This window comes from Peromyscus maniculatus, chromosome 4, assembly GCF_049852395.1.
Source record: "Peromyscus maniculatus bairdii isolate BWxNUB_F1_BW_parent chromosome 4, HU_Pman_BW_mat_3.1, whole genome shotgun sequence".
In the NCBI taxonomy this organism is placed as follows: domain Eukaryota; kingdom Metazoa; phylum Chordata; class Mammalia; order Rodentia; family Cricetidae; genus Peromyscus; species Peromyscus maniculatus.
This window is the reverse complement of record NC_134855.1, coordinates 108,265,109-108,285,780: the sequence shown is the minus strand read 5'-3', so window position 1 is coordinate 108,285,780 and position 20,672 is coordinate 108,265,109. Positions and strand designations below refer to the sequence as shown.

Genomic DNA, 20,672 nt, shown 5'->3' with positions numbered 1-20,672 from the left:
TCATCTCTAGCTCCTTGTCTATCTAGTATCAGACTCTGGCACATACACTATTTACCCAGTGTCTGGTACACAGTACTGTTCAACAACTATTTACTGAATAAGTGAATGAGTGAAAACACTACGTACATGTGGCCTTGGAAAATTATACAACTTTACTGAATGGCATTAAAAGCAGCTGTGTAAATGGACAGATAGACTGTATTCATTGCAATATTACTCAAAGGATATTATTACACACTAAGTAGGTGTGTGTGTGTATGTGTGTTGTGTACATGTGTAGATTGATGTGAGAATCTATACAAGCAGATTCTAAAATTTGCATGAAGAACACTAAAGGTCCAAATGTCCAGTATTCTCTTGAAAAAATATTTAGGAAAAGTAAGCACTTGCCCTATATACTTTTTTCACATCATCATCATCATCATCATCAATCTATAGTGATTAAAACACTAAGAGGTCATGAAAATCAACTGGGAGCTGAGTGTGTCAAACATCTACTGTCCCAGCACTGTACAAGGGAGGAAGCAAGAGAATTACAGGTTCAATGGCAGCTTGGGCCACTCAGTGTCTCAAAAACTATAAATAACAAGTAGGTAAATAAGTAAATAAATACATAAACAAGAAAAAACTCAATAATTGAAAAAAGAAAAATGTAGGCAAGGCGTGGTGGTATATGCCTTTAACCCCAGCATTTGAAAGGCAAAGGCAGGCAGATCCCTATGGGTTCAAGGCCAGCCTGGTCTATATATCTAGTTCTGGGCCAGCCAGAGCGACACAGTCAGACTTTGTCTCAAAACAACAGCAAAACAAACAAGCAAACAACAACAACAAACACAACTCTAACTACACAACATATTATTTAGAGATTATACAGTCCGTGGTAACTTAATTTAGAAATAATGAAGTCACACTCATCTTCACAAGAGGACTACACAATGGTATAAAACAAGAAAGAATTGGTTGCAGTGAGATTTTTAAGTCTTTGTTTATTGTTTTTGTGGAGCAGGGTTTCCCTGTGTATCCTAGGCTGGTCTCATATTCACCCGTCATGTGGAATGTTTCATGATTTTTATTTTATTGTTCTCTGGTATGTATCATATAGGATATAACATTTTTGCTTTAAAAAGACTTTAAAAAATAAATCACTTTATGTGAGCGTTTGCCTGAATGTATGTACACATATCACATGTGTGCCTGGTACCCTAGGATGTCAGAAGAAAGTGTTAGATCCCTTGAAACTGGAGTTATTGATGGTAGTAACCATCATGTGGGTGCTGGGAACAGAGCCGAGGTCCTTGCAAGAGCAACAAGTACTCAATCACTGAGCCATCTCTCCAGCCCCATAGGATAAACTTTAAAAGTCATCTTAGGGATGAAGGTGTAGTTCATCAGGAGAGTATCTCAGAGGCCCTGGGTTTCACCCTTAGCATCTCCAGAATAAAATAAAATAACGTTAATATAAAAGCCTTTCTAAACACAACAAAAGCCCAGAATATTTTTTTTTAAATTGAAAGACCAGACAAACTTCATCACAACACCGTTCAAGACAACAGCCAAACAGAACAAACACGTACAGCTCAGAGCAAAAGACCGAGTTCTTTCAGATAAGCCACCACGAGACACCAGTCTTAGAGAAGACTGAGCACAAAACATGAACAGAGAGTGAGCGTTAAAAAGAAACGTGAGGGTGTGCTCAGCCGTACTCAAAACGGAAGTCGCTGGGACACGACTGCCGGCGTACCGATGGAGACGGGAAGTCGGGGAGCCATTGCTCGCTGCATCCGTCCATCAACCCCACGCTTCCTGTCAGTCCTTGGAGCTCTCACTACTGAATCACTATCTATAATCCCGAATGCTGCTTCTGTATACATACAGTCCTTGATGATTTCAGTATCAATACAGATGTTTTTCCTTCCGATACTCTCTCCACCCCATTCCTGGGGCATTTTCTCCTCTGTTGACATTGCTCCCCTCTTTGGCTGGCCTTGTGGCACAAGATTCAACACAAACACTCCCACCTCTCGCCAGTCTACTCTCCAACCCCCTTCTCACTTCCTGCCTAGTCCCTCATCTCCAGCAATTCCTCGGCCCCATCTGGACCTACATCCCCCTCCTCACTCCGGTCCACGTGAGTCCCAGCTCATCTCTGTAACGACATCTTGCCCACGTCTTCCACTCCTTTACCACCCCAGCTTCCACTGTGCTCAGCTGGCAACCCCTCCCCTGGGGCTCACATAACCACTCCCCTGTTCTGCAGCTCTACCCCTATGGCCCAAGATGGCCAGAGAAAGCTCTCTCTACGTGTATGACCACAGAACTCGAGCAGGCCCTACTGCTGCTTGGTAATGGCGTGAGATTTCCCCAGAGCATTCATTCTCCTAGATAACCATGTCACCCCCCCAGTGTCTCCCTCTCCATCTTCATCCTCAGCTGTCCACCTTCCTTCTTCACTGAGAAAACAAAGCCGTCATAAAACAAAGCCAAACGGCAATCAGAAGGGAGTATCAGCAAACCCCCACATGGACCCACTTCAGAGTCCACATTCTCTGTCTTCCTCGTTCCTCCCCCGGCCCAACGGTCAGTGTTCCCGGATGAAGCCAGTGCATCAGCCGATGCACTAGAGCCTGCCTCTTTCACTAGCTGTAGGGCAGTAGCGTAGAAATCCTCCCTTCTCTTTCTTGCCTATACTGGATGTCACACTGGGGTTCTCCTTGTTCTTACATTGTTCCACCAGCCTGCTTCTCTGACCCCTTCAAGGTTGTTCTGCGGTTTCTGAACTCTACAATCCTATTCTCCTTGTACACTGTAGGGAGCGAGTTAAGTCCTGACTGTATGTACATTGTTGATCTGGGCATCAAAAACTCCAGCAGCTCAGTCCCACAGGAGGAGCAAAGCCTTCCCCAGGTGAGGCTGAGAGGGACGGAAAAGCCTTCCTTGGGTCTGAGTTCGAAAGCTGACAGATGCACAGACCCACCCCACCCCCACCCTCCAATGTTCACATCCCGGAGACTGCTCCCCTACAGAGATTGCTCCTACTGCGGTTAGCTAAACCTACCTCCCTGTGCAGCTGTAACAACCCCGACTGCTTGTTTATCTGTAGGTAATAGCCTCAGCCCCTTGTGTAGCTGTATGCAATAACCCCACCTCCCTGCTGAACTGTACATGTTAAACACACTGAGCTTCTGGGATGCCAAGGCTCCTCTGAGATCGAGCACAGAACATCCAGTCCCAGCTTTTCTGTGTGTCCATGGGTTTGTCATCCCTTCCTTCCCTGGCTGCCCCAGTTAGGTCAATCCCTGGCATTGTACAAGGGCTCGGCAATGCACCTCAACTCCACTCAAATATTCCTGTTGAGGTCACCAACGTCTTTGCCGCTGCTAAGTCTAAGGATCAGTGTTGAGCAGTATTGGTTACAGTTGCCTACTGCCTCCTCCTTGGGAGCATTTTTTTGACGTAAGCTCCAGGGCACGGCACTGCCTTGGTTTTTCTCTTACCTCACTGGCAGTTTCTATTCATTCTCCTTTGCTTGTTCTACGCCTCCATGACATCTCAATACTGGACACCTCAGGTCCAGCCCTTGGAACCTCCTGTTTTCTATCAACTCTTGTTTCCCCCATCCCATTCATTCACATTTGTGTCCACGGCCTACATCCTTCCCTTAGGACGCCCACTTGTGTTCTCAGCTTCTTCTTAAACTTCCCACCTGGGGGTTTAGTTAGCCTCCCAAACATGGTATGGCTACCACCAAACTCCTGGCATTTCACCCTGCATTTGCTCTCTCTCCCCCAAATCTCCTTTCTAATGGACTCCCTCCATTAGATCCAGGTTGATCAGACCTGCAACCTTGTGGACACCTTTGAATGTCATTTCTCTCTCTGTGTCTTTGACCCTTGGCTTCTCTCCTTCCATAACAACATCCAGATCTAAGACGGGTGTGGGAGTGCACAGATGTGTTCCTAGCACTCAGGAGTCAAGTCAAACAGCGCAGAGCACCAGCACCTTGCCCACAGCCACCCCACTCTCTGTCTCTCTCCTCAGATGCTCTTCCCCATCCTGTCACATCCTTGTTCTTCTCTGGTTCCTTTGCTAAAGGAGCTGGGGACTGCAGCTCCAGAAAGCTTGTCAGAGGGACGTCTCTCAGCGGGCTATGGCTGGCACTTCCTTGGCCCCTTAGGAAGTCTCACTGGCCTCAGAGCCACCCACACAGCACCCTAGGGAACCTCTCTGCTTCCACCTCTCTGCTGAATGCTCAGTGGCTCCGTCCAGGCCCCCTCCCCAAGCCTGTACCTGTCAATAATGACGGGGTCTGAAGGTGTCTCATTCCGGTTACCACAGCTCTTGCGGTCACAGCAGCGACTGAAGAAGAGATGAAGAAAGACAGAAAGAAGAGATGAAGGAGTGTGAGAGGACAGGCCCAGTGAGGGATCAGATGTCCTGCTCAGGGTGTAGAATGCCTATGTGCAGGGGATCTCCTCCGGGGACTTGAGGGAGAAAGCCAGGAAGGCTCTCAGCAGGACACTTGGCAGCTCAGTTCTAAGGATGAGGCTGGCTGTGAAATCTTTGTGCCACCAAGCAGTGGGTCACCTGCAGGGTCTCCTGGATGATCACAAAGTGAACCTGCCCCTGTAAGCAGCACCCTGACCTAGACACGTCCAGTGCCCAGCACTCCAGAGGCCTTCTCTAGCTTTTAAAAATTATTATTATTTTAATCATTTCCCTTCCCAGGGTGGCCACTGTCTCAACTACAGGTTTTTAAACGTATTTTCTTTTCCACATATTAGGAACTGTCTCCGAGGCACAGCAGGACTGGTATATCCAGGGAAGGCCTGCAGAAAATGTTAAGCTCTAGAGTAAAGGGAAGGGAGAGCTAAGAGCTATGTCCCCCTCCCCACCCCCAACTTATCTACCAAAGAGCTGCCCAGCATTTCTCACCTCTAAGCAGCTGGGTTTCCTCCACCAGGCCCCTAAGCAAATCCCAGAGGCCTCTGTGTTGCCCAAGCCAGCCCTGTGCCCATCTTCCCAGAGAGTTACTCCCTGGAGCTTCATTAGTTAAGCTTCCAGAAGCAGTAGGAGGCCTCTCTTGCAAAAACACTTAGAGACATCACATAAACAGGCCAGGCTAATGGGGCCTCAAGGAGTCTCTCCCCTGTCCCTGCTTCCCTAGGGGACTGGAGGTGTTGTGAACTAGGAGCAGGGCTTGACAGGGACCCTGAGCTACATCGTGACAAGGTACATTGTCTTGCCAACACCAGGGTGCATCCTGACACTGCCCATCTTACCTGCACATGATCTCGTGAGTGAGCAGCACTCGGCACATTTCAGGATTCTTGTCCTGCCCCTCATAGATGATAGCCTGGGGAGGAGGAAACGGGCAGGCTCGCGGGGGAGGGGGGCTCCTCTCAAGGCCCTGAGCCCGTGAGCCTGCCCTGGTGTCGGCCAAACCCAGGCCCAGGAGAGGTCCCCACCCCAAGAAAGATCATGCCCTTTGCCCTGATCTGAAGGGTCCATGGGTGCAAAGCAGGGTCCATCTGAAGCCTGGCTGCTCAGATGGAAGAGAGCCTTCTACCCTCACATAGGACCATCACCTAGGTGGCAAGAATGGCGTCAGCTCTGCAGATCCTCTGCTGGAGGAGCCAACAGGCTGCTGGTCCCACCCTGCATCATGCTCGCATCCTCAGCCACTCCTGGCATCCTGCAGGCTGTTCTGTGCGTACGGTGGGCTCCTGCCTCTCTGCTCATGTACACTGTCCCTCTCTGCACTGAACAGGCCACTGAGCTGCCTCTCCCCGCCTCCCTGTCGTCACTTCCCCAGCTCGGACCAGTACCAGTACGTTGCCCTTGCACCATTGTATCCCATCTTCCCCAGTCTCCCAGGTCCACCCCCCATGCCCCCCCTAGAATTGAGCTTCCGGAACTGTAAATCTGGCTTCCTAGTCCCCTAGCCTCTGGGCCTTCCAGCCTTCCTCTGTTTGTAGGTCCTTTTCTCTCTAGGCTCCCACATTGCCACCCAGTACCACTGCCCCTGCTTGGCCTGCCTCCCCTGTCCCAGTGACCAAGAGCTCTCTGGGTATAAGCCACTCTGCTTTGCTTTGGGACTAGGACTGGGTGGAGGCTGCCGGAAGCACCTGTCCATACACGAGCTAGCGAGCAAGTTGCCACGTTTCATTCCAGACCTGCTAATCTGGCCCGTTTACAACTCAAGCTCCTTCTCCCAGCATGTTTCTGAAAGCCCTGGGACCTGGTCCGCCTCTCACAGTGCATCAGGTTGGTTTTCCTGAGCTGCTCGGTCAGCCCCAGCCTCCTTCCTGCAGTAGGAGCTGTGGGACGCACACAGGAAGACCCAGTGTACCCATCCCCCTTTACAGTTGGTGATGACACCAGAGGATTTTCTCTGGAGAACTGCTCTCAGTGGAGTTACCTCTACTGTGTACTCTCGCCTTCGGCACGGTCCCCAGACAACAGCTGATGGACAGAGGATGCAAAATGCTGCCTTCTGGCTCTGAGGGCACCAACTCCAGTGCTATTTCTAGTCCAGGGATGCCTGTGGACTGGGCTAAGGCTGGACTCTACCTGAGACCACTTGCTTCCCGGGTATCCCCCTGCCCTGCTCCCTCTCCTCTCCTCCTGAGGAGGGCGTTCTCTCCTCGCCAATAAACTGCACGCCCCTGATTTTGTGCTGCTAAGGGATAGGACTTAAGCCAGGGTCTTTTCATAAGTACTTTCTTTTCCCGACTGGAGAGACAAAGCACCATCTTCTTGCCATAGGCAGGGAACTGGGAGAGCCAGAGCAGCGGGAGGAAAGGTACAAAGGAGGCCGAGAGGGGTTAAGGATGTTTACTCAAACAAGCCTAGGATGGGCCCGAACACTCACCTGCTTCGACATGGAGTCGATGAGACGCACGTAGAGGTCTTGCTCTGTCCGAAGTCCTAGGGTGGGAAGGTAGAAAGAACTTGCTATCGGGGGAGGATGAGGGTGCCTCAGATGACTAGACCCACACCCTTCCCAGCCCTGATGAGGGTGCTATGTGCCTCAGGGTGCTTCAGACTGCTTACCATTGTTATACACCAGCCGAAGGCGGTAATGGATCCCATTATTGGTCTTTTCTGTCCCAGGCTCCTGCAAGGACAAGACAGGAGGATGTTCAGGTGCTCAGGGCCTTCAAGCTCCTTCACCCATAGCCTCCTTCATCCCTACCCTCCACCCGAATCCCATGGTCCTTCTTTGCCTTCCAGCCATTGGCCCATGCTTTCCCACTCACTCACCACCTATCTATCCACTCAGCGCCCCCAGTGTGCTTGTGTGTGTGTGTGTGTGTGTGTGTGTGTGTGTGTGTGTGTGTGTGTGTGTATGTGTGTGCGCTCGTGCGTGTGTATGTGGCCAGGTCCCTGAAGCCCCTCCATCACCCCCGGTGCTAGTCCCAGGCCAGCCCATGAGCCTCTCACTCGATCCTTTTCCACGAAGTCGATGAAGGCTGTGCGCTCCACCTCCACGGGCTGCCCCTGCCGGTCGTACATGGCCAGCACGAAGTGGAAGAAGTTGGACTTCCTGAGGTTGGAGGGGGGCTGCTTTTCAAAATGTGCTCTTGCCAGGCCCACGCCACTGTGGGAGGAAAGGAACTGGAAAACCACGGGAAGGGCCCTCCGGTGAGCAAGACCCCAGTGGTTCCGGCCAGGTAGGTGGCTGGCCAGGAGTAGGCTTGGACATGCCAAGAGGTCAAGTGAGATGGGCCCTTCCATCCTGGACAGGACCACATCAGTTCCACAGAGAGGCCTCCAGCACTGAGGCTACCCCAGCGTGCTTCTTTGAGAAGAAGGAACACCACAGTGCTGCATGAAGGCATCGGACAGGCTCTCCCCACTGCAGGCTTTTCCCTGGGACCCATATTTAGGAAGGCTTATCTCTAAAATGGTGTATAAACTGTAAACCAATTCACTGTACTATCCAGAGGCATTTAGGAGTGTGTACTAGGGCATCAGGGGGCACCTTGGAGATACCGGAATGAATTTCCTACTGCACCCCAGCTTTCAGCTAGGGCTTCACTGAGACGATGGCATTGCCTGGGACATGATGTCCATCAGACTAGCAGGGACACTGAGCTGGTTCCAGGCTATTAGCCTGCTCATCGTAGACCTTGGACTATAGATGGGCAATACCCTTTCCGGGTACAGAGGGCATGACTCCAGCTTCATGACATCATGGCCTCTGGGCAGGAGGATCTCCTAGTTTGGCCTTAAAAAAAGGCTTTCTCCTGGCTCATCAGAAACTTTGCTCAGAAGCAAGGAGGACGAAAAGAGCAAGGCCTCGTTTACCAGATTGCCCATAAACTCCAGTGCAGCACTAAAACCCGGGACCATGCAGCACGGCACGTAGCACTGGAATTAAGTGCCTGGAAGAGGCAGGAATTTGCAGGCAGGTCAGAGTGTGGGCACCCTAGTCCCAAATATGTCACCATGTAAAAAGAAGAAAAGGAGGAGCATATTGTCTGGGGGTTCTTTTTGTTTGGTTGGTTTAGTTTTTAGTTTTGTTTCGGGGTGTTTTGGTTTTGTCTTGTTTTATCCTTGTTGTTTTTGAGATAGGGTCTCACTCTGTAGTCTAGGCTGGCCTGGAACTCACTATGTAGTTCAGGCTGGCCTCAAACTTGCTGTGATCCTCCTGCCTCAGCTTCCCAAGTGCTGGGATTATGATATGAGCCACCACACCTGGCAAAAAAACAAAAAAACAAAAAACAAAAACAAAGGATAATAATTCTTTTTGTGGGATATGGCGGAGGCTTACAGAGACGGCGGCTGTCCCGCCACCCCAGGGAGTAAGTCGAAACTCAGCAACCGGAAGAGGCAAGAGAGCAGAACAAACAGGCCCAGAAATATCTGTAAGGGCAAGTGTCCGTGGAGCAGATTTCAAAAGGTGGAGCACTGGGTGAGGGATGTAGCTCAGTTGGAAAAGTGACTATTGCCTGTGGTGAAGGAAGCCCTGGCGTCGATACCTAGTGCCACGTAAAACCAAGATGGGTGGCGCACACCTGTAATCCCAGGGCTCTGGAGGTGGAGACAGGAGGACTGGAAGTTCATCCCTGGCTACATAGTGAGTTGGAGGTGAGCATGAGATACAGGAGACTCTGTCTCAAAATAAAGAAAGAGAGAAAGGAGGAGAAAAATGAAAGGCAATGGGAATAAGTGGACCGTGGCTGGGGAGTCGGCTCCGTGCTTAAAGCACTTGTCATGTAAATAGGAGGACCTCAGAGACCCAGAACCCCATAAATGCGGGTGGCTGTGGCACAGTTAGGAAGGCAGGGACAGGGGTGCACATAACAAGCTGGCTAGCTAGCCTGGCCACATGGATGAGCCCTGGGTTTGATGGAGAGACCTCACCTCAGTGAGTAGGTTGGAGAATGATCAAGGAAGACTCCAAGGAAGACATCCACCACAGGCCTCCACATGCACACATCTGCATGTGCCCCCACACACGCCAAGATGCACGTGCACGCGCCCGCACACCACATAGACACATTCATCGGGGTGTAAAGCAAGGAGAGAAAAGTTTGCATTGGAAGTTCCTGCCAGACTGTATAGGAATATGAACACCAGGAACAGTTTAGACTTTCTTCTCCAGGCCAGGCAGGCATACCAAAGCATGTTTCTTACAGGTTTCCTTATCTTCTCCCTAGAGAAGAGTGCTGTGGCCACACTGCTGACTCACAGCACTTATGGGAGTCTTTGAAGGCCTTTGGACACCCTGTAAAAATGGACTCCACTTCAGTTTGCTCAGGCTAGTATTCCCCATGCATTAGGTACCCAGACTCCAAGATGATGGTTCCCAAGGATTCTGCCTTTTGATACTCATGTGCTTAAGCAGGTTCCTCTCACAATGTGTTCCTGCTGGTCCGTGTGGTCAATAGAATATAACAAAAATAACAGCACATGACTTCCACATTTTAGGTCCTGAAAGCATCATAACCTCTGTCTTGTTCTTTTTCTTGACCCATCCCACAGGGGAAGCCAGCTGCCATTAAAAACCAGTGCCCAGGACTGGGGATGTGGCTCAGTTGATAAACTGTGTGCTTTATAAGCATGAATACCTGACTTTGGACTCTGAGAACCAACATAAAAAGCCGAACAAGGTGTCCTATGCCTGCAATCCCAGAGATGGCAAGATGGGAATCAGAGATGGGCAATCCCTGGGGCTTGCTGGTCATGGGTGAAGTCCCCGGCCAGTGGGAGACCCTGTCTCAAACAGAAGGTAAAAGGAGCATGAGGAATGGCATGAGGCTGTGCTCTGACTTCCCTGTGCGCTCCACGAATATGCATCCATAACTGAAAACACACTCATGTGCACACACACACACACACACACACACACACACACACACACGCACACGCACACGCACACGCACGCGCACACGCACACCAGCATCCCAGATGCCCACCAGGCATGCTTCCTTGACAATGACTACCAAATTCATTGCTGTTTAATATTTTCTCCCACATAATTTAAAATCGGGAGCCAGTGAGCCGGCTCATTGGGTAAAAGGCTCTTGCTGCCAACCTGAGTTTGATCCTAGAAACCTACATGGTAGAAGGAGAGGACCAACTCTCACCAGGTGTCCTCCTGCCTCGGTAAGAGCTCCATGGTACATGTGAGCACCGCGCCCCACCCCCACCCCCACCCCCCAACCCCCCCACCCCCCGCCAAATCACACACAATTAAATAAATACAAGTAAAAAAATCAACTTACTGTTTTCTTTGGCTTCATACTAGGCCACAGTATCTAGGCTGTCGGGGAATGAGGCGATTGCTATGTTTGCACTCATATAGAGTACAGCAAATAAAAAGTGAACTGTTCTTTCTCCTGGATATATTCTTGGGAGCCACAGTGGCCATGGGAATGGGTGATCTAGGAGGCAGATGTCTTGTCTCCCGTTCAAGAGGACAAGAGGCGCCCAACACTCTTCCCTACCAGAAGTTCCCTGCTCTGGGGGTATTGTCCTCTCTCCATTCTTTCCCATTCCCTCCCGGCTAGGTTGCCTTTCAAGTGGGGACTTGACCACCCTCTGTCAGCTTCTCAACCCAGCAGAGAGGCAGGGAAGCCTGAGGAGAGCTTTTGATCGCAGCGGGTCTCTGATTACTATGGATGAATATGCTAATGAGACATCAACTCTGAGCTCCACCCTCCTGCTTACAAGGCCAGCTTAGCTTGAACTCTGCCAGGGGTGGCTTCAAGAACCACCAAGTGGAACAGATGACCGAAGGGGGTGGCCTTGTAGGGCAATCCCATCACTGCTGTCCTATAGTCCTGTGCTGAGTCTGGTCGGCTCTCAGACAGTGGGCAGGAAGTAGAGAGGAAGGCCTTGGCAGAGGAGAAGTGCATGCTGAGAGAGTGCAGAATCCCCAGGCCATTCAATAGGGCTTTTCTGTGCAAAAGCCTGATGGTGACCTGAGTTTCCCTTCCCACCCCAGTCCCCTTGACAAATGCCAGTCAGTCCAGAGTCCTGTCTCTCCCCCGATTATGCTGGTCTCCCGAGACTCAAACCTGGGAGTCTTCCCTAAGCCCTAGGCCACACCCCCCTGTGCTGGGCCTGCCCTCCCCACGGACAGGGTTGTTTGGGAGAAAGAGAGAACAGAGATCAGGGAAGGGGAAAGCAAGCAGGTTCCTCTAGGGGATAAGCACCAGTATCCGGTTCTAGAGTGTGTGCGAGGCATAGAGAAACAGAGCCGCCTCACATGCCCCACAACATAACCTCACTTAGCCTAGCTCTATTCCTCCTAAGGCAGCCGAGAGTAGCATCCAACCCTCCACCCTGCTCGGGCTCACAGGCTTCTGTGGGGCAGCATTGACTAGTTAACATTTCCACTACCATGAACTACCACAGGACAATATTAATGACAGTCTTAGCCCCCATCAGACCAAGATTCGCCAATAGAATGGGAAACCCCCTGTTAGGGGCATCCTCTGCTCCTTGCCTGGGAATTCTCCAGTTTACCTCAGTCATGCCTCAGCCAGTTAAGTGAGGAGATTGAGATAAAATGGGAAAAGATTTTGCTGGGAAAAGTCTAGTATTTTTATGTGCATGATTCACAATAATACAAAGAATGTGCTGTGCAGAGGAACAGAAAACCAAAAAACAAAACAAAAGAACCAGAAGCAGGCTGGACCGTGTCTCGCTTCTCTGGTTGTCCTCGTTGCTCCTGTCCCTGTAACTGCAAGAGGGGATCAACACCTGTTAGGCTGAACTGCAAGCTGCAAAGAGAGAAACCTGGGGAGGAGGAAGGAAAATGCTTTTTCTCTTCTCCCGTGGGAGAAGCTGCTGCTCTTGTGATGAGAAAACAAACCATAGTTAAAGAACAGAAACAGAGACATACTGGAACAATGCACAAAGTACCCAGTGATCTGAGAGTCCCCATGGCCACAAGCTGGGCACAGGCATGGGAGCTACAGGCCGTATTGAGTGTTCTCCGCTTAGAACAAAAAAAGATGGAGGGATAGGAAGATCGGGCCCCTGAATGCTGGAGAGGCAAGGTGTCGTTTATGTTCTAGAAGCAGAGAAACTCCTGTGATTAAAAACTTAACTATTAACAGCGTATTGGATTGATTCAGGGAGCTTCAGGAGTGGAGTGTGACAGAGACAAGAAAGACAACCCAACAAGCTACCACCGTACGCAGCCGAGCCCAGGTCTACGGGGAACAAGGAAAACACAGAGAACAAGTACTTCAAACTCACCCCCCACCCCCAGTACCGGGTCAGGGACTTGGTGTGTCCGGCACTGCCACCTTTTAAGCCACGACCTCCTCCTCCAGATTTTATTTGTGTATGTGCATGAATGTATGCGGAGGTGTGCCCGAAGAGGACAGAAGGAGGTATCAACTCTCTCGGAGCTGGAATCCGGTCTCTGGTCCTCATGACGGAGAAGTAAGTACCACTAACTACTGAGCCATCCTTCCCAGCTCCCGCGGCTGGCCTTGTTTGGTTGCTGCTCTCCTGCCTGCCGAACGTACGTACTTGCAGGAAGAACAAGCCCTGGCCTCCTTCGCAAGTCTTCAAGCATTAGGAAGCAGATGCTGGCTGAGGTAGAGCTTTGCCAACCAAGGGTACTAAGAAGGTAAGCGTGGGTTCCAACTCTCAGCCACGCAGAAGCACTGGGTACGAAGGAAGCCGGCCGAACTTTAGCCCCTGGAGCCCGAGGGCATCTCGGCAGATTCCGGGTGTATGATGAATGTGAGCGAGCACTGGCCTACTCAGGATGTGTACTGCTGGAGCCCACGGTTGAGTGACATTTCATTCTCTTAGTGTCACAGGAAACAGAGCATGTACCTTCTTCAGATAAACGCCGCTGAGTGACAACAACCGCCACACCAACCGTTTTTGTAAGAATCCAGACTGGCCAGGCAGTGGTGGCGCACGCCTTTAATCCCAGCACTCGGGAGGCAGAGCCAGGCGGATCGCTGTGAGTTCGAGGCCAGCCTGGTCTACAGAGCTAGTTTTAGGACAACCAATTTGACACAAAGAAACCCTATCTCAAAAAAAAAAAAAAAAATTCAAAAGAGTTTATTCCCTCAGTTTCTCAGAAAGGTTGTTGCAAACACAATGTCCAAACACTTTCCTCTCAGCTCTGGAGGGTGTTGAAGCGGTAGAGAACTCGTTCCTAGTCTAGAGAACCCAGACTTGGAAGCCTTCATGCCGGTATTTCCCACCATGTCCCACCTTCTGTTCTTACACAGGCCCAGGATTAAAGGGGACTTTGTGAGACACCGGGAAGAACTTAGTCTGCACAGGTACTCTTTGGACAGAAGAGTCCCGCTGTGCAGCAAGCTTTGGTATGCCTAGGCTTCCTGAGCACTGGGTCAGGACTTTGAGGTGAAATGAACAAGGACAACTTGACATTCTTAGCCCAGGCTACTGAGACGAACTGCACTCCAGAGCACACGGGCATGCTAGTTGGCATGGTAGGGCAACAGAGTATCTGGTTGCTATTACTGAGCCCACCCAGCAGGCCCCGGGAGATGTTCCCTTGCAAGGCTGAGCAAGATGCCCCAGGGCGCTCTTCTCCTGGCATCCAGAACTCTCTAGTAGACAAAGCCCCTGTTGCAGCCTCTGTCTCTATTTACAAAATGCTCACGCTTGATCACATACTTACTATAAATAGTAATTTAACAATAACCACCTGCATCCCCTTACAAGGCGCCCCTGGGGGCTTCGGCCTTCTGGTTTCCTGCCAAATGTTAAGTCTGGCCTACCTGACAGCCCAAGATGCTGAACAGCAGCACTCGGGCTTGAGCCTTGACCCATCTTCAAATCTGAGATGTTGAGTTAAGGAGACACACCTTGAAGTCATCAGCATTGGAAGCAGGCTCTGCTGACCACCCTCTACCTCTAGCACAAAAATGTATGCCTCCCATATCTCATCGCTAGTCTCAGATTTGCCTCAGTTTCTCCTGCTGTCTTGCTATTCTCTTCCCTCTCCCGCCAGGGCTGCCGAAGTCCCAGGTTCGTTTTCTTCCACACTCCTCTCCCTTTAAGCATCCCATTGGTGCCCAAGCTCTCCCTTAGGCATTCTCTGTGCCCAAGGACTGATCGTGATCGTCATGCTGTGTCTGCCTCCAGCCAAAATCTCTTGGCTTAGCCCTGCCCAGGCCCTGAAGTGCTGAGAACCTAGCCATGATGCATAACAAAGAAGACAAAAGTAGTGACACACAAGGGCACACCCACCTCAGTGGTACCCACAGAGGGAAGGCCTGGTAGCTCAGGGCAGCTGCCCAGAACCTGTGTGCACGAATCCGCTGAAGAAGAGGTTTGGGCCAGTGGAGGTTTCAGAGTCCCCCTTTCCACTACTCAGCACAATTCTACTTAGTGACCCATGTCTAAATGGCCAGCAGGGGACAGGAGACCCTCACACGTGAGCTCTAGTGCTTTCCCCAGCGTCCTTCAGTTCCACCTACCGACTGCTCACCTCGTTTTTTTCTTCTGCCTTACCCTCTCACCATCCACCCACAGGCCAGCCTGCCAGCCAGGTTCCAGGATGAGGAGCAGCGATTAATTATTAAAGCAAACAAAAGCATTTCCTAGCAGGGAGGCTAGCCTGCAGCTGCTTACAGGAAAGACATCCCCAGCAGCCTTTCTTCTCTGGGCCTTACTCCTGGGCAGAGACTGCCTGAGCCCTGCAGGGTAAGGCTGAGCAGGCCCCTCTAGACCCCCCAGCCTAGGAAACCCACCAGAAGGACCAACGTGCTGCCCCTGGGCTAAGCCCACCGGCAGGAAGACCTGTCTAAGGAGGAGGATGGAGAACAGTCTGCGGCTAGCTCTCAAGAGAGGAATTCCTATTGGTGCAGGTCAGGGGCAGTCACAGCAAAGGCCAGGGGTCTTTGAGCAGACATCCCTGTTAGGGAGCCCCCAGCAGGGAGAGGAAGCCTCTCCCCCAGCCTCCCCTCCCCTTCCTGTGAGCTGGGCATTCAAGTCCTCTTCTTTCCCTACTTCCCATGCTCAGAATCTTCTTGGTGTAGGCAGAGCCCCCCTCACTGATCTTAGGGAGGCCTTCCAGACTTTTTCTCCTCATCCACTTTCTTCAAAATCTTGGCATTTTTGTAAAGTCTAAGTTGTAAAATTGGAGAGGGTGGCTGGAGGATGTAGGGCAGTTGTTGGAACATACTGAGGTGAAGAGAGGCGCCCAACAGGGAAGCTTTTGGAGACAGCTAGGTGGACTACTGAAGCCGGTGGGTGCTGTAGAAAGAAGGACGAATGGACTGCCATCTTTGCCCCACAGGAAAGCCTCAGCTGGCAGGGCCAGTACAACAGGGACAGGCAGAGGACGGCAGAGCCTGGCCTCTAGTAAGCATCTTTACGTAACATTAGGAACTGCTCTCCAGGGCAGGGAGGCAGGGCACACACAGAGCCAGGTGCTGAGGTGGAGTCTGGTCTTCAAGGCTGGCTGAGGCTCTGTTCAGTGGGTGTGTGGTTCTAAGGGCTTGAGGACTGTTTTAAGAAAAAGCAGGTCTGGCAGTCTTGCTGGCTCTCCAACACCACAGGCCACTGTCATATGGAAAGTTGGGAAAGAGAGCTGGGTCCGACTGTGACGAGTCCTGAATGCCAACTATCTGGGAAATGGTGATGTGTCAGGGACAGCATCCTGTGGTGACCATCCTTAGCCCTAAAAACCGTCTGGGCAGGGTGGGAGGACACAGGACACAGACAGAGGCGTGCCGTGAGGGGGTGGGGCACTTTTCCTTTCTTTCGTCAGGGCGAGGGCATGATCGGAGAAAGGTGCTTTGAAGCCTGGTGTGGTGGTGTGTGCTTGTCATCCCAGCACTCGGGAGGCTAAGGCAGAGTTGGAGGATAGCCTGGGCTACATAGTGAGCCCCACCACCACCCCGAGTACCTTGGAAATGTAGCTTTGGTGTGTAGAGCAGGGAAGCTAGTTTGGGGGAAGGGGTGGGTCAGAGTACGGGACCAGGAGTCTCGAGTTATCTATCCTTCAAGCCAGGGAGGAATGGGGTCTGGCGCACAGGAGTTTAGTTGTTAAAAGTGGTATTTGGGGACCTTGGGATTGAGACTGGGGACAATGCGTTTGGGTGCTTTGAAAACCAGGTGGTTGTCGCTGAAGGTGAGGAAGGCACAGACCATCCACACCGAGCAACCTTGCAGGAGAATGAAACCAGGCAGGGAACGGAGATGAACGGGAGGATGGGAGATGGATTTTCTTGTCATGTTGTGGGATGGGAAGACCTGAGCAGACAACTGACTGCGGGAGAAGATACACACCGGAGAAATGACGAACATTGTGGAGAGGAATGAGAACCGAGGATTAGCTTCCCCTCTGGAACACATTTGAAAACTCTCAATCTATGTCCTAGAGCCCGGGTTTCCAGACTTGGGGGGAAGCAAGCTCAGGCCTGAGGAATATTCTGTTCAAACTTCAGAAGGCTTTGGACTTCAGTTATGTGGCCTTGGGGACCCAGAACAGACACCACTCAAGAACCTTTCTCTGTGTAGACAACACTGTTGGTGAGTGGGGGAGGGGTGATATTGAAAGTCTCATCCCCAGATTTCTTGCCCCCTTCACCCACCTTCAGGACATCATCTCTGTTACTCCTGCTTGCCTCTCATTAACCTGCTGGCCCTGAGCAAGCAAAGAGCAAAGTCCGAAAGAAACACCAACTTCCATTCTAATATACTCAACTACGTAACTTCCCACAACCACTTCAACTTAAAGAAAAAGCCAAAACCAACAGAAAAGGGGGCACACAGAGTTATAAGCACGGCACGAGACGACGTTAAAGGGGGAAATGGGAAGGAAATAGACTATCACGCTGATAGCAGTTGTGTTAAACAACCGTGATTTGTGTTTCTATAATCTAGTTAGATCACTCTAAAAACTTACTGGATTTGGCTTATCTGCAATATCCATTCTTGTCCTGGAGAGATCACTCAACGGAGAGACCAGCGCTCTCCCTGAAGGCCGTGAAGACAGGTGTGCAGAAAAACTGCATCCCTTTGCCCACAAAACACTCTGTGTCTACTATGAGGTGAGGTTGGGGAGCATTGCAAGTGATGCCTGAACAAGTTTGGATATGTGAATGGGAGTGGCACAAGTTTGGATATGTGAATGGGAGTGGTGTGCCAGCCCCGGTCTGCTTTGACAATCTCTAGCCGACGTCCTTCAGAGGATGGGTAGCAGCTATTTAAACTTCCAGGACACCCAGTGCCCACCCTGCCCTGGGTCTCCAGGGGCAGTCCCTACCTAGCACTAGGCTCTATGTGCTCCCCATGCGATGTATAGCCTCCAGTCCATGTTGTATGATTGGAGGAAGTGTTAGAGACCAAGTACCAGCGGCTGCAGAGACCGGGTTAACAAGCCTTTCAAGTCCCCATCCAAATCCTGGAGTTGATTCCTTACGGAGGTCTCCTGCCCAAACCCCTATCCTTCCCCTGAGAAGTAACCAGAGTAGATTCTGCTAATTCCCAAGAGCTTCCTGCCTCCCTCAGGACCTACCCAAAACCACCCAACAGAGGAGGAGTTCGGGCCCCATTCTCAACCCCAATCAATTCTGCAAGGTCAACTGCCCACTGGTTTAGACACTCTTCAGCCCCACCCACACCTCTGGCCCTGCACACCACCATTGCTCCAACTCTGAGGAGCGTGGAAAAGAAAAAATGAGGCAGAGTTTCTTGCCTTTCTTGTCGGGTAGCCACGGAACTGGACAAGTGGAACAGTAGAGACTGCCCAAGAAGAAGGGACTGGACATCTCTAGACGGCTAGTAACTGTGGGTCAAGGCTCAAGATGTGCAGCGGGATGCGACACCTCCTCCAGAGCTCTGGACACTAGTGAGCAACCTCGCCCCATATTCTCAGGAAAAAGTCTGTCAGACTCAGAGGGTGAACAGTAGACTTCGTCGGGACGGTCAAGTGTTAAGACTCTCTCCATCCCTTGCTCCAGTAGCTAAGGCACGCTGGACGAAGGCGACAAGAAGCGGTACAACCAGAGTGCTAGGTCGGGTGGGGCTCTTACCTCTGCGCCGCGGTGCTGGAGTCCAGGATGCCCGCGCTCTGCATCCAGGAGCGCACCGAGCCCAGGCTGGAGGGCAGCAGCGGCTCCTCTTTCAGGTGGAGCCCACCGCGGGGCAGAGCGTCCTGTGCGGGGAACATAAGGACCCGCAGTTCGTGGGCGCCCCCCACTGCCAAGGATCGCTTCCCGCCGAGGCTGTGGGCGTCGCAGCTCAGCCCGACCCGACGGCACCGGGAGCCTCCAGGAGCGCAGCGCTACACGGAGTCCTGGAGCCTCAGTGCACGCTCGCCTCTCCGGGGCTCTCTCAGTCAAAGCGGGTCCCTGGGCGCCGACGCTGTCCCCTCCCCTCCCGGGGAGCGGGGCGGGGAGATGGAGGGATTCCCCCGCGGCCTGAGAGCCGGTGAGCAGACTGAGAGCGGAGCCCGCACCCGCTCCGCACGGAGGCGCCCCAGAGGCGCGCTCTGGCGGCTGCCCAGAGCCGCGGTCGTCGGAGGGGGGGGGGGGGGCGAGCGCCCCTCTAGCTGCCCGCCCTTCCCCCCGCCTCGGTCTCCCCCCGCCCGCCCGCGGCGCCCGCGCGGGGCGCTGATTACCATCCGAGAGGGGGAGGCTGCGGCCGTAGAGCTCGGCGGCGGCGACGGTGGCGGCCGGGGTGGCAGCAACAGCAGCAGTCGCGCGTCCCGGGGAAAAGCAGGGCCGGCGCCGGGCCAGCAGACGCAGCCGCCGCCAGGTCCCCGAATGCCCCGGCGCCCCGGGCCTGCCGCTGCCCCGGGCGGCAGCACCTGCAGCAGGAGCAGCAGCAGACCCGCCGACTCCCCCCGGGGCCCGGTCCCCGGGCTTCCCCGCCGCGGCGGCCGCCGCCGCCCGCCGCTCCCGGGGGCCTGGCCGCGGGCCCTGGCCATGCCGCCGCCGCCGCCGCTCCCTGGGGAGCGGGAGCCGAAGGGAGGGAGCACGGGCAGGAGGAGGGCTGTCGCGAGCGGGTGGGCCCAGGGGACTCGGGGCCAGGGGAGGCGGGGGCGGGGCGCGAGGCCGGCCGAGGGGCGGCCAGGGACGTGACATCATCGGGGGAGGAGCGGCCGGGCTGGGGCCGCGGCGGCGGGGCGGACCCTGGAGAGTCGGGAGCCGGGTTGGGGGCCACGGCCGGGGAGACGCGGCGGGAGGGCGCCGGGAAGCTGGCCCTGGCCGGGGAAGGCGAAGACCGGGCGGGCTGGGGGCTGCGCGGCGAAGGAGCTCAGCTTAAGCAGTTCAGCTCATCACGCTGCGCTCGGGAACCACCACGGCCTCTGGGTCTCCACCAGACGAAGCTCCAGCATCTTTTTGATCCCATCTCCTTCCCCTAAGTGTGCGCCGCCCTCTCCTGGGCCAAGGCTTGATTCCGGGAGTTGCTGCTCATTTGGTACCTTCTGACTTTTCACTGGCCCTCCCGGCACTTCCCTCAGTGAACCTGACCCCGGCTTAACCTCTGGTTTAGTGCTCTAGGGTCTCTCAGTGTGTAGCAGGTTGCGGGCCCCAGGCCAGCTGAGCTACCTTAGTCGGGCATCTCGCATCCTTATTCCTGTCCTTGGGTTACTTAAACTTAAGTTTACATTCCCAACTGCGCCTTTGAGAAACCTCTTGACTTTTGATGGCGAGTTGGACACGTGGGACTCAGACTTAGGGTTAAGAGCCCAGCTCACCTCCCGGCCTTTGACCTTGTGGCACAGCCTTTTCTGTGTGTCCTGCGGGCTGTCAGGAAACCTTGGATCGAATTCAGCAGTTTTCTGCAGAACAGCGAAGGGGGACGGAGGGGGTTGGCTATGCCCTTGCCCTCTCAGATCTCCATCCTCCTGGGGGTGGGGCACGCTCCAAGTCAACCCTTAATATCCTGCCTAACGCTGACCCAGAGAAAGGATCCCAGGGACGCTTTGGGGTCTTGTGTCTCCCCAGAGTTCCTCTGCCTCTTCTCCTGACCTCTTTGTTCTTCATAATCCCTTCCCCTTTATGCCCAATTTTCCACCACCCGTCACCTCTGAAAGAGGAGGAAGGGACACTGCCACCCAGACCTCTCAAGGTCTCAGCTTTTACCCCAGGTGGAATTATCGAAAGCGGGTCTTTCAAAAGGAATTCTTTTCCAATCGCCCTCCACATCCTTTTAGCTGACTCTAAACCTTGCCTCTCATAGTATGTATAGCTCCTGGATCA

General features: G+C 52.9%; 1 protein-coding gene across 6 annotated transcripts in view; it reads right to left on the bottom strand.

The window, feature by feature from the left end:
• The window catches only part of Ebf4 (EBF family member 4), a 70,545-nt gene extending 51,060 nt beyond the window's left edge, over window positions 1-19,485 (bottom strand). For 2 of the 6 annotated variants that reach the window (XR_013050767.1, XM_076570635.1), the window contains exons 1-7: window positions 19,085-19,485; window positions 18,498-18,619; window positions 7,444-7,600; window positions 7,054-7,117; window positions 6,872-6,927; window positions 5,280-5,353; window positions 4,288-4,356 (exon numbers count right to left, since the gene is read on the bottom strand). Coding sequence is in view for 4 of the 6 variants with exons in the window: in XM_076570635.1 (XP_076426750.1) it covers window positions 4,288-4,356; window positions 5,280-5,353; window positions 6,872-6,927; window positions 7,054-7,117; window positions 7,444-7,600; window positions 18,498-18,619; window positions 19,085-19,393 (851 nt within the window). In the remaining 2 variants the exon portion in view is untranslated. Of the gene's footprint in view, window positions 1-4,287; window positions 4,357-5,279; window positions 5,354-6,871; window positions 6,928-7,053; window positions 7,118-7,443; window positions 7,601-8,614; window positions 8,728-18,497; window positions 18,620-19,084 lie in introns of those variants that run through there. The other 4 variants (XR_013050768.1, XM_076570633.1, XM_076570634.1 and 1 more) reach the window with 4 other exon arrangements.
• Between the last annotated feature and the right edge of the window lie 1,187 nt (window positions 19,486-20,672).